General features: G+C 49.9%; 1 protein-coding gene across 1 annotated transcript in view; it reads left to right on the top strand.

Annotated features, from left to right (window-relative positions):
* LOC129397909 (uncharacterized) overlaps positions 1–10,358 on the top strand; it is a 305,819-nt gene extending 295,461 nt beyond the window's left edge. The window contains exons 3-4 of the mRNA XM_055113130.2: positions 9,165–9,294; positions 9,426–10,358. Of these exons, the coding sequence (XP_054969105.2) occupies positions 9,165–9,207 (43 nt within the window). The 3' untranslated portion in view covers positions 9,208–9,294; positions 9,426–10,358. The remainder of the gene's footprint in view (positions 1–9,164; positions 9,295–9,425) is intronic.
* The last annotated feature ends 2,500 nt before the right edge of the window (positions 10,359–12,858 follow it).

Genomic DNA, 12,858 nt, shown 5'->3' with positions numbered 1-12,858 from the left:
CTTAAAAAAATTTACAAGATACTCAGTGATTTATAAGCAGCAGACATTTATGTCTCACAGTTCTGGAGGCTGGGAAGTCCAAGAGCAAGGTGCTGGCTGATTTGGCATCTAGGGAGGGTGTGTTCTCTGCCTCATGGGCAGCACCTTCTCTCTGTGTCCTCACATGTTCGAAGAGGCTAGCCAGCTCCCCAGGATCTCCTTTATGAAGGCACAAATCCCATTCATGACCCAATCTCCTCCCAAAGGGCCCTTGTCCTAAAGGGTCCACTGAACTCCCAGTGAGTTCAGAAATGAACTCATTTCTGAAGACATATCTTGCCCCGACTTGGGTTGATTTGCTGTGTTCCCAGGCAACTCATTTAGCCTTGTTGGATCTTAGTTTTATACTTACTTACCTCTCACAATTGTTTTAGGAACTGAAAGTTTTGGGCAGACCCCCAAAACTGGGCCTGGCTTCTTGTGAAATGTTTCTATGAGTGCAAACCTCCCGAATGGCCTTCAGGTGACATTTCATTGCCGTGCCTCTGCTGAGGATTTACACCTGAGTGAAAAGTACCATCATCCCCTGCAACCATGTGCAAAAACATCTGAAATGAGTATAAAGTACAAGCAGGAAGATGAATAGATCCCTGGGGAGATTTTACTTCACTGATAGGCTTCTACCAGTACTACATTTGTTAAAAAAAAAATATGCAAGTTGGAACGCTAAGAGGAAACACCCCAAGTCTAAGGAGAAACATTATTAAGAATAAAGTCTTAGAAAAGCATTTCAATTGGAAAGCCCCATCCCTTGAGTCAGTCCTAAAAGTGGAAAGCGAAAGCACTGAGTGGAGAATATTTGTTACAAAATGCTGAGACTCATGAAAAATCTGTCTTGTAGAGGCAGGACAATAATCCCAAGCAAACATAAGCTTTCAAGTGAAATATGTTTATAAGATGAGTTGTAAGTTTGTCATAGCTTTACTTGGCCTAATGGTTAACTACATCAAAAGAAAAAAAAATCATAAATATAACATGATTTATTAAGCTTTAACTAAAGTACACTTCTCATGTAAGCCCACAGTGGGTTCTCAGAAGAGAATGAGTAGAGCTGAAGTTTCAAGAGAAACACAACAACAAAAAGGCAAAATTGACCAAGACAGAAGAGTGGAGGAAAGTTACAATTCTTGCAGGTTTTTTGAAAATATCAGTTAACAGAAAGTGACTTGAGCTGACAAGTCTACAAATAAGGAGGAGAAATTCGGGGATAGATAAGATAAGTGGGGCTTAGAAAGTGAGAGCAGAGGTCACTGTGGGGTTGGGTGGGGTTCACCACCACGAAAAGCCATTTGGATGTGGGTGTCAACTGTCTGAGGGGGTGTGGGCTCTTCATGAAAGGCCAGAAGACATGGCCTCCTCGTGGGGGATGCTCAATATTCTGGGGGTGTACATGGATTCCTTTCCTCCAGGAGAAGCACTAAGGGAGAGACCACATGTACAGCCACTAATATGCAGCCACTCTGTCTCAAATTGTTCCTACAGAGACCACTCGCTGGCTTTTCCTTGGAGAGGGTCTGGGAAAGCCTGCAATATCAGAGTCACTTCATGAGGAGCCCAGGAGAATAAATAAGACCAGGACTTGTCGGCCACCATCAGATGAAATCTTGCCCATAAGGCCATGGAGTCATATTTGGTGTCTGAAAATCCATACGCATAGCATGCATGGTCTATAAATCCCCCAAATAATGTCATTTACCCATACCTGTATTGTCTTTTGAATTATGTGGATACCATTGTTATTAATGAAATACAAATTTTTAAATATTTATTACTGAAATCACAGTAGCTTGCAGTCAACACACTTTGAACGTTACGGATAATCATATAGGGAGATGGCCTTGCAAATTTTCGATTTCAAAGCAAATCTATTAAACTCATAACAGTTAGAAATAAGTGCTCCCAAGCTTAAAACTACAGAGGTGAATTTTTTCCTCTCTCTGTAACCAGACCAAGGGCTTGGAGAACGCTGGTTGAGCTCTGTCTTGTTGGGGGGGTGGGGACAACAACTCACAGCTAACCTACCCCAGGATGGCTAAGGTTTCTTCTTTGGGGACTGCAGATTTGGTCAGATTGGTTCTGTGGCATCTAGTGGAGAGAAAAGTCACACCCAGAAGTCAGGAGGACAATTTAGATGAAAAGTATAGACAGCAATAGGAAGCTTTGGGATGGAAGACAAGCAGGGACCAGCTCTGAGGAACAGCAGAGCATACGGGCACTGTGGTAGTGAAGGAAGCCCCTTGCCCTCCAGCACTGTGCCAGGCAGAATAACACCTACACACACACACACACACACACACACACACACACACACACACACACACATACACATATCCTACCTGTGTGTAGGAACCTGTGACTGTCGCCTTAGAAGGCTGGAGTCGCTTCGCTGATGCAATGAAAGATCTTGAGATGGGGAAGTTATTCTGGATTATCTGGGTGACCTAATGTGATCCCAGGGATCCTCACAAGCAGAGATCCCATCTTTGCTGTAGTCAAAGGGAGAAGCATGTGACCACAAAAGAAGGCTCAGAAAAATGCCATGTTGCTGACTTTGAAGGAAGGGACCATGAGCCAAGGCATGCAGGCAGCCTCTAGGAGCTGGAAAAGGCAAGGAGACAGGTCCTCCCCGAGAGCCTCCGGGGGGTCAGCCCTGCCGACACCTTGCTTTATCCTGGTGAGACCGATGTTGGGCTTCTGGCCGACAGAATCACAGGGTAATAAGTGTGCATTGTTTTGAGCCAATGAGTTGGTGGAAATTTGTTACACAGCAATAGAAAACTAATAAAATGCCCAACTACATCCTCGTCACCAGATTGAGAGTTTGGGGAAACAGGCTCCTGAGGTCAGTGTTTGGCCTGGTCCTTGGAGCCCAGGACTCCTGGAAATTTCCTTGCCTTCTGTGGATCACACAAGCAGTCAATCTCCACAGATGTCTGAGTGAAGGCACCCAGGGGACCCACAGGATTGGACTCTGCAGAGTGCCTTCAGAGGACTTGGGTGCGGGTCTCCAGAATCCTGGACTCTGGCAGAAACCTTAAAGCTGCCCAGTCAGTGGCCCTGATAAGCCTCTGAAGGAGGCTGCCCAAGGGAGGAAACTCCAAAATAGGCAACTCCATTATTTCTTCAGGAATTGAGCAAATTACTGAGGGAAAAGAGTTTGAGAGAAAAACTTATTATTTGCAAGAAAAGAAATTACTCTAGAGTAAACCTGGAAAATAGGGTTGAAGTGTATTATTTTTAGGCCACTAAAATTAATTGCCTGGGTTTTTAAAAAATGCTGCCCAATTCAAACCATTTACGGGGGGAGCCCTTTGCAGTACTTGCACATACATTTAATGATGGAATAAAATGTCCTTGGTTTTTCCTGGGAAGCACATGTTCTTTTGGTCTGCATGTTTACTGCATACTAAAGACAGATTGTAGCTCATTTGCTCTAAGCACCAGAAACTGGGGTTATGTGCAGGGCAGAGACATTCATAAAATGTGCACTGGGACGTTGGACGTCAGCTTTGCAGTGACAGCTTTCAGAGTTGACATTATCGTGTGTGTGCCTTGTAGCCAGCAGACCAGGAATGCAGAAGCCCAGAACCTCATCAGGCAATACGGGCTTATGAAGCTGATGTCACAATGTGTACGGTAAAAGGATCGGAGCACAGTCATGATCACTATGTAGCGTGTCCTTGTACACTTAGGAGAAAAGCGACCCTAAACTACACAACAAGGCTGCAAGTAGATGTCACATGTGTCCCTGACACTAGGGCCCTTTTGGCTTTCCTGTCTCTTGATGAGTGACACCTTGTCACTACCTTAAGAGTGTGAAGCAAATTGCAAGAAAAGTAGAAGAGAGATCTACTTCTGCGTGTCCTAGGAGCCAAGAGCAATCATTCTAAGGAGTCTGGGGAAGCCACTGTGAGGGTTTCAATGACCTGGGCAGTAGCAGAGGAGGGAGGACCCTAGTGTGTGTAAGATAGTTAGGACTGGGCAACCAGAGAAGGTGGAAGGAAGTTCAGTACTGGGTGATGGGGCTCGAGAGGCCAGAGGTAGGAAAAGGAGTGGCTTGTTTGGTGGACAGTAGGCAATTGACAGGAAGAAAGGGAGGGAGGAAGGGAGGGAGGAAAGGAGGGAAGAAGGGAGGGGGGAGGGAGAGAGGGAGCATAGGTTAATGGTTGTGAGACAGACATGAGTGAAAATAGGAAGAGGGATTAGAGCCAAACAGCAGTGGGTCCTGACTCCCAGGAAGAGGCGCTTAACCTCAGCCTGTTGTCTTTGGGAGTGATTTTGTCACCTGTGACACATGCGTGAGTGACACAAGGGTGCTGGAGGGAGCGTAAGGCTAATGTGTGCCTTCTGTTTAAAAACTCCTTGTGTTTGCGCCATACTTTCATAGAGCTCATAATTTGATGTGTTTGGGAGGATTCGCTGGTCTCTCCAGCCTGGCTATTAGAGAAGCCATCAGTTCCCAGTGACTCAGTGAGTGTGAGGACCTGCCCTGGCTGGGTGTCAGACCAGAGGGAGCGAGAGCAACCAGAATTCAGCAGTTAACCCATGCTCATCAAACCCAGCCTCCCTGGCTTTAAACCCCTCCTCACCACACCTCTCGCCTCTCTTCCATAGGGGACTGATTTCAACTTTGGGTTTTCAACTTCAAACTCCCTGTCTGAATGTTCCCAAGCAGATGGATGCCCCAAAGCCACGGATTTCATGGAGCTCTGCTGCAAACACGTAGCTGCCTGTGCAGACAGAGAACAGGTGGCCACAGGAAGAATGGATTACAAACAGGGAGAAGCCCATGAACAGGCGCTCCCCATCACTAATCATTAGGGAAATGCAAATCAGTACCACAATGAGACACACAGCCATGAGGATGGCAACTATCACAAAACAAACACAGAAAACAGAAAGGAACAAATGCTGGTGAGGATGTGGAGAAATAGGAACTCTTGTACAGTGTTAGTAGGAATGTAAAACGGTGCAGGTGCTGTGCCTCTTCCTCAAAAAATTAAAAATAGAATTGCCATATGATCGCGCTATATAATTTCAGGGTGTACGCTGAAAATAACTGAAAGCAGGGAATCTTAACAGGTGTTCGTACACTCGTGTTCATAGCAGCATTATTCACAATAGCCAAAGGTGGAAACAGCCCAAATGCATACAGACAGATCAATAGATAACAAAATGTGTGTGTTCCCACAATGGAATGTGATTTGGCTTTAAAAAGAAAGGAAATTCTGACACACGCTACAATGTGGATGAACATTTAGGACATTATGCTGAGTGAAATAGGCCAGTCCCAAAAGGACAAATACTGTGTGATTCTACTTGTCTGAGGTTCCTAGAGCAATTGAACTCATAGAGACAGAAAGTCAAACAGGGGTTGCCAGGACCTGGGGCAGAGGAAAGGGGAGTGAGTGTTTGATGGGGATGGAGTTTCAGTTCTGAAAGATGAAGAGAAGTCTGGAGTTGGATGGTGGTGATGGCTGTACCACATGCAAATGTACTTGAAGCCACTGAACTGTGCACTTAAAATTGTTAAACTGGTAAATTTTATAGTGTGTGTGTGTGTATATATATATACACATACTACATATATATATGTAGTATATGTATACCACAATAATTATAAAGAGGCTAAAATGCATGAATGTCACACATACACTCACTTACTGAGAGACAATTATTTAGCAGTAAATAGGGAGGTAACCACAAGATGCTGATAGATAATTCACCTGCAAATCAGAAGACCTGGAATCTAGCTTTGGTTTCAGCTTTTCAATCCATAGAATCACTTGGGAACGACACTCCTGTGCTTCTCTTGGCCTCAGCCACCTTATCTGTAGAACATGCACTTGGATTAAATAATCCTTAGGATCCTTTCCAATTCTAAAGTTTTGTGTTTCTGAGATGGTTTGTGGCCAGGCTGACAAATCTAGCATATTTGTAACTCAGACTGATGTGGCTACAGTATGAGCATATTTCCTTGTCCAAAAGTAGCAGGATTTGCTTAATATGGTGTAATCTAATAGTCCACAATCCTTAAGTGAGAAAAATGCCTTCTAGAATAATCTCAGGTCAAAGAAGCCATTATCTCAGGTCAAATCAGCTAACAACCCTGACTCCAGAAGGCTCTTCTGGACCTGAAGGCTATTTAAGGGTGTGCATGCTAGGAGCATTTCCATTAACCTACCTGGGGGAGCTGCAGAGTCTGATCTCCCAGTTCCCTCTCCTCCCCAGTACACTGGCAGCTCCTGAGCCTTCCTCGGTGGGCGAGAAACTCTTCAACTCCTGGTGCTGTTGCCATAAGGAAGTTCTGCATCCAGGCAGTCTGTTCTGGTGGCCAAGGCTTCAACTGCCCCGTGTTGCCCAGCTCCAAATGTCGGCATCCTGGTCTCTACTATAGTGTTTGCTCTTCGGTGTGAGCCTGTGTTCTGCCCACTTGGCACTAAAGAAACCCTTCTTCCCAGCCCTGAGCCCAGATAGCACTCTGGCTTCAGACAGCCTGGTCTTAGAGCAAATATGGTTCTTTTAAGATCCACAAAGAGCGCTTTGGTCTAGCACTGACAGTTGAGGATGGGGCAGATGATATTAGAGTCACATCTCCTGGTGTGACTCACTCCTGAGCATAGGCCCTCACCCTCCTAGGAAGAACAGCGATGGCACTCTCCCTGTCCCTAGGATGGAGTCTTGCCATTAGCCTCAGGCTCATAGTTGGAAAGCACGATGGGGGAAATGGGCAGAGACGGCCTCACTGAAGTGCAGTTGCTGACCAGACACTGGCAGACACGGGGATGGCTTGACACGTGTGTGCCAAAGCTCATTGCAAGGTTTCTGCAAGGTCCATCAACACCTGGAGGCACTTCTGCTGGTATCCCGGCTGACCTGCTCCTCGTGTATCTCCTTGCCAGCTGACAGCAAATAAGCTGATCCCAAGTGTGCAAACTGCCTGCATTGCTGTCTTCCCTCTCTGCTTTTTTCTTATATACATCTGTTGTTAGATAACATAGATGAAACTGACCTATGTCTCCTCTGGCACCAAGTAAACAACTGACGATAATTAACAGTTTCATTCCTCCATCCGTCAGGGCAAGGTTTTCGTCTCTTCTAGTCAGGGAAGCATAACTCTGGGGCCTCCAGCCTGAACAACGGCCCTAACGTAGTATTTCATTGCTTTTTGAGGAGCAGGCCATGTACATGGGGACCCTGAACCCTGCTGTGAGCCACCCTCCAGCTGGGGGAGCCTGTCAGGCTGCACCCCATCTCACTTGACTTGGCCTTGATTCGCCATCTTCAAACAGGTAGCTGTGAATGGCTTAGGACCATTCTTAGAGTTCACTTCACCAGCTGAGTTTAAAACATCCCGCTATCCTGTGAGAATGATGAACAGCCACAGCCACGCTGGGCCTGTGCTTGTAAAACAAACTTGACTTTGCTTCTGCGCTTCCCAGAAGACACTCCAGCATGGTCTGCGAGTAGGCATACTGGTTATTTGCACCTGATGTGCAAGAAAGAGTGCTTGGAAGATCACAGAAGAGTCAGACAGGAGGAGAGCCGAGGGGTTGAAACCCTTCCGTGAACAGGTACCTGGCATGTACCTGGCACACCATTCTCCTCCCGAGAGTGCTGCTCTGTCGCCCAGGCTGGAATGCAGTGGCACAGTCACAGCTCACTGCAGCCTCAAACTCCTGGGCTCAAGTGATCCTCCTGCCTCAGCTTCCTGAGTAGCTGGGACTATGGGCATGCTACCATGCCTGGCTAATTTTTAAAATTTATTTTGTAGTAGAGACAGTGTCTCACTATGTTGCCCAGGCTGGCCTTGAACTCCTGCCCTCAAGGGATCCCAAATAAATATATTTATTTCTAAATTCATTCTAAATGTTTGCAATGTTAAATATGTGTGGCGAAAGAACAGATACCTTTCATTTTTTCAATCACCTTTCAAATATTATTACAAAAGCACATATTATTGTGAAATAGTCGTAATTTCAGAAAGAAATTATTCTTCATTCAACTTCTCTTAAGATTTTTAATTAAACTTTTTATTTTGAAAACATTCAGAACCTACAGCAAAGTTGCAAGAATATTACAAGTTAATGATTGTATGCTCTTCCCCTCTATTCTCCCACCATTGATACTTAGCCATGCCAACTCTCTCCATCTCTATATTCTACACATTTACAGTGCAATTATCAAATTTAGAAAACTTAACATTGACACAATGCTATTATCTAATATGTGGTGAATATTCCAATTTTGTTGATGGTTACAAAATTGCCTTAAAAGCAACTTTTTCCCCTCAACACCAAAATCCGATCTAGGGTGATGCGTCACATTTAGGTGTCATGTCCCCTTAGACTTCCTTAATCAGGAGCAATCCTTAGCCTTTCTTTGTTCCATGAGGCTGAAAGTTCGTTTCTGAAGTGCTCAGGGTCTTTTGTTTTGCTGACGTCTCAGTTTGGGTATCACTTGGTTAAGGTGGTATCATCCAGAGTTATCTTCTGGAAAGGCACCTTCCATCCTTGGATAGGAAGGAATTTATGAGCAGGCACTAACTGTAAATATCACCCCACAATTCCACTGAATGATATTAATATTCAGCGACGATCTTTGCCCGGGCCAACGATTATTATGGTGGTTTCAAAGCAGTCATTTTCTGACTCCTTTATCAGTTGGCCTTCTATAAGGAGAGGCTTTCTCATGGATCCCACACCTTCATTTGCTTGTTTTCTGCCAGCATTCTGTACTCACAGGTTGGTTTCTTTGTCCAGTGAGTTGTCACCCACTACCTTCATGAGCCATTTTCATGCTCAATTTGTCTCATGTGTGCCCAGTGGCAGCTCCTTCAAACTAGTCCTTGTTTCCTTTTGTCCCCATCATGTTTTGAGCAGTTCCTTACTTTGGAGCTGATCCTGTACTTTTCCTGCCTCAGCCCTGGAGTCAGCCATTCTCTAGGGAGCTGGTTCCCTGGAGTGGGTCTGGCACATGTTTAACAAATGAAGGAAGATGCAAGAGAAGGAACTCCAACATCCAAATCCTTCATTTAAGAGAGTCTTGAAAATACCCGGGAACAGGAGAACTCTTGCTGTCCAGTGGACTTTAACCTTAATTTTTCCATATTTTCATATTTTAAGCCCTGCATGTTTTTCTTCGGGAAGGCTGTGCAGTCTGCTCTGAGGAAACAGATCAACCTAGCCCTTCTCCAGGACGAACTCCGAAAACCACAGGAATTCACGTTCAAAGGATGATGCATCTCAGAATCAGGTCTGTGAGTATGTGAATTGCTTTTATCTCGTAGGAAAGAAAATCCCCATCTTATACGGCCGCTTTTTGACAAAATATGTTCATGCATCCCCAAATCAGAAAAATCATTTGTTACTTCTGTTTCCTGGAAGGAGAAAAGCACTGAATAACTTCTGCAAGCAAGGAAACCTGAGTTCACTGTGGTTCCCAGGGCCTGCTACCTCCTTACTGACTGAGACCTGGGCGTTTGGCTGAAGCACACATCTCTCAACAGGGGCCAGTTATATCTTTATCAAGGAGTGCCTGGGGTGTGTGTGTGTGTGTGTGTCTGTGTGTGTGTGTGTGTCTGTGTGTGTGTGAAAAAACAGAGAGAGAAATGAAAGTTGTGGAGGTGAGAAAGTATTTCGTAGGTTGGATATTAGTCATCATGAACATTTTTGCATTTAAAATGAGTATCTTGTAGGACAGAAGTTCCTAACGCAGAGTTTTTAATTTTGTTTTGCTTTTTATTTTCTAAAATGACCTTTTAAAATAAAATTCCTCCAGCCTGGCCAACATGGTGAAACCTCATCTCTACTGAAAATACTAAAATTAGTGGGGCGTGGTGGCAAACGCCTGTAATCCCAGCTACTTGGGAGGCTGAGGGAGGAGAATTGCTTGAACCTAGGAGGTGGAGGTTACAGTGAGCCAAGATCATGCCACTGCACCCCAGCCTGGGTGACAGAGCAAGACTCCGTTTTGAAAAAAATAAAATAAAATAAATACAATTCCTCCCTACGAGACATGATACCACTAACTCACCCCCTTCCCAAATTTGCAAATCAAGTTATTAAAGCTCTTTTCAATTCATTTTTCCTTTCTGGACAATGACTATTTAATATAAAGAGTTAACTCGTTCTGTTGTTCAATACAAATAAGGATTACAAACTGTAGAGCTATTTCTAGCAGAAGTACTTCCTTACGGAACCAATTTTTCTTCTGATTAATTCAAATTTATTTTAAACGTGTGAAAGAATTTCAAATACTGTTACACAGATATTCTAAATGTCTAAAATCAACTCTGAAATAAAGTCCCTACCTGGAGCCTCCCTGGCTCACTTTCTCTTCCTTGGCTATTCTCTTTTTCTTTCTTCCTGTATTTTTTCATTGCAAATCTTAAAGTCGTGGTAAGACCTAAAACAAGCAAACAATTAACTGCGCAAGGTAACCCCCATTAGAGACAGTGCTGTGAATACCTGCAGAGGGGGCTGTGGAAACAGTGACAGGCTGCACATGGGGTGGGGGTAGGAGTGAGGAAGACCCAGGAGGGGCCTGGCAGGGGAGCCAGAAGGGCAAAGAGCAGCAGGAGCTCCGCAGGACTTAGTGGGTGAGCAGGCAAGCGAGTGAGAGTCTTGCGGGGTGCTGGGAGCAGGCGGGCGAGCGAGGGTCTTGCGGGGTGCTGGGAGCAGGCAGGCAAGCGAGGGTCTTGCGGGGTGCTGGGAGCAGGCAGGCCAGCGAGGGTCTTGCGGGGTGCTGGGAGCAGGCAGGCAAGCGAGTGAGGGTCTTGCGGGGTGCTGGGAGCAGGCAGGCAAGCGAGGGTCTTGCGGGGTGCTGGGAGCAGGCAGGCAAGCGAGGGTCTTGCGGGGTGCTGGGAGCAGGCAGGCAAGCGAGGGAGGGTCTTGCGGGGTGCTGGGAGCAGGCGGGCGAGCGAGGGTCTTGCGGGGTGCTGGGAGCAGGCGGGCGAGCGAGGGTCTTGCGGGGTGCTGGGAGCAGGCGGGCCAGCGAGGGTCTTGCGGGGTGCTGGGAGCAGGCGGGCGAGCGAGGGTCTTGCGGGGTGCTGGGAGCAGGCGGGCGAGCGAGGGTCTTGCGGGGTGCTGGGAGCAGGCGGGCGAGCGAGGGTCTTGCGGGGTGCTGGGAGCAGGCGGGCGAGCGAGGGTCTTGCGGGGTGCTGGGAGCAGGCGGGCGAGCGAGGGTCTTGCGGGGTGCTGGGAGCAGGCGGGCGAGCGAGGGTCTTGCGGGGTGCTGGGAGCAGGCGGGCGAGCGAGGGTCTTGCGGGGTGCTGGGAGCAGGCGGGCGAGCGAGGGTCTTGCGGGGTGCTGGGAGCAGGCGGGCGAGCGAGGGTCTTGCGGGGTGCTGGGAGCAGGCGGGCGAGCGAGGGTCTTGCGGGGTGCTGGGAGCAGGCGGGCGAGCGAGGGTCTTGCGGGGTGCTGGGAGCAGGCGGGCGAGCGAGGGTCTTGCGGGGTGCTGGGAGCAGGCGGGCGAGCGAGGGTCTTGCGGGGTGCTGGGAGCAGGCGGGCGAGCGAGGGTCTTGCGGGGTGCTGGGAGCAGGCGGGCGAGCGAGGGTCTTGCGGGGTGCTGGGAGCAGGCGGGCGAGCGAGGGTCTTGCGGGGTGCTGGGAGCAGGCGGGCGAGCGAGGGTCTTGCGGGGTGCTGGGAGCAGGCGGGCGAGCGAGGGTCTTGCGGGGTGCTGGGAGCAGGCGGGCGAGCGAGGGTCTTGCGGGGTGCTGGGAGCAGGCGGGCGAGCGAGGGTCTTGCGGGGTGCTGGGAGCAGGCGGGCGAGCGAGGGTCTTGCGGGGTGCTGGGAGCAGGCGGGCGAGCGAGGGTCTTGCGGGGTGCTGGGAGCAGGCGGGCGAGCGAGGGTCTTGCGGGGTGCTGGGAGCAGGCGGGCGAGCGAGGGTCTTGCGGGGTGCTGGGAGCAGGCGGGCGAGCGAGGGTCTTGCGGGGTGCTGGGAGCAGGCGGGCGAGCGAGGGTCTTGCGGGGTGCTGGGAGCAGGCGGGCGAGCGAGGGTCTTGCGGGGTGCTGGGAGCAGGCGGGCGAGCGAGGGTCTTGCGGGGTGCTGGGAGCAGGCGGGCGAGCGAGGGTCTTGCGGGGTGCTGGGAGCAGGCGGGCGAGCGAGGGTCTTGCGGGGTGCTGGGAGCAGGCGGGCGAGCGAGGGTCTTGCGGGGTGCTGGGAGCAGGCGGGCGAGCGAGGGTCTTGCGGGGTGCTGGGAGCAGGCGGGCGAGCGAGGGTCTTGCGGGGTGCTGGGAGCAGGCGGGCGAGCGAGGGTCTTGCGGGGTGCTGGGAGCAGGCGGGCGAGCGAGGGTCTTGCGGGGTGCTGGGAGCAGGCGGGCGAGCGAGGGTCTTGCGGGGTGCTGGGAGCAGGCGGGCGAGCGAGGGTCTTGCGGGGTGCTGGGAGCAGGCGGGCGAGCGAGGGTCTTGCGGGGTGCTGGGAGCAGGCGGGCGAGCGAGGGTCTTGCGGGGTGCTGGGAGCAGGCGGGCGAGCGAGGGTCTTGCGGGGTGCTGGGAGCAGGCGGGCGAGCGAGGGTCTTGCGGGGTGCTGGGAGCAGGCGGGCGAGCGAGGGTCTTGCGGGGTGCTGGGAGCAGGCGGGCGAGCGAGGGTCTTGCGGGGTGCTGGGAGCAGGCGGGCGAGCGAGGGTCTTGCGGGGTGCTGGGAGCAGGCGGGCGAGCGACGGTCTTGCGGGGTGCTGGGAGCAGGCGGGCGAGCGAGGGTCTTGCGGGGTGCTGGGAGCAGGCGGGCGAGCGAGGGTCTTGCGGGGTGCTGGGAGCAGGCGGGCGAGCGAGGGTCTTGCGGGGTGCTGGGAGCAGGCGGGCGAGCGAGGGTCTTG

Source organism: Pan paniscus, chromosome 5 (genome assembly GCF_029289425.2).
Source record: "Pan paniscus chromosome 5, NHGRI_mPanPan1-v2.0_pri, whole genome shotgun sequence".
NCBI lineage: Eukaryota > Metazoa > Chordata > Mammalia > Primates > Hominidae > Pan > Pan paniscus.
This window is presented reverse-complemented; position numbering and strand designations above follow the sequence as displayed.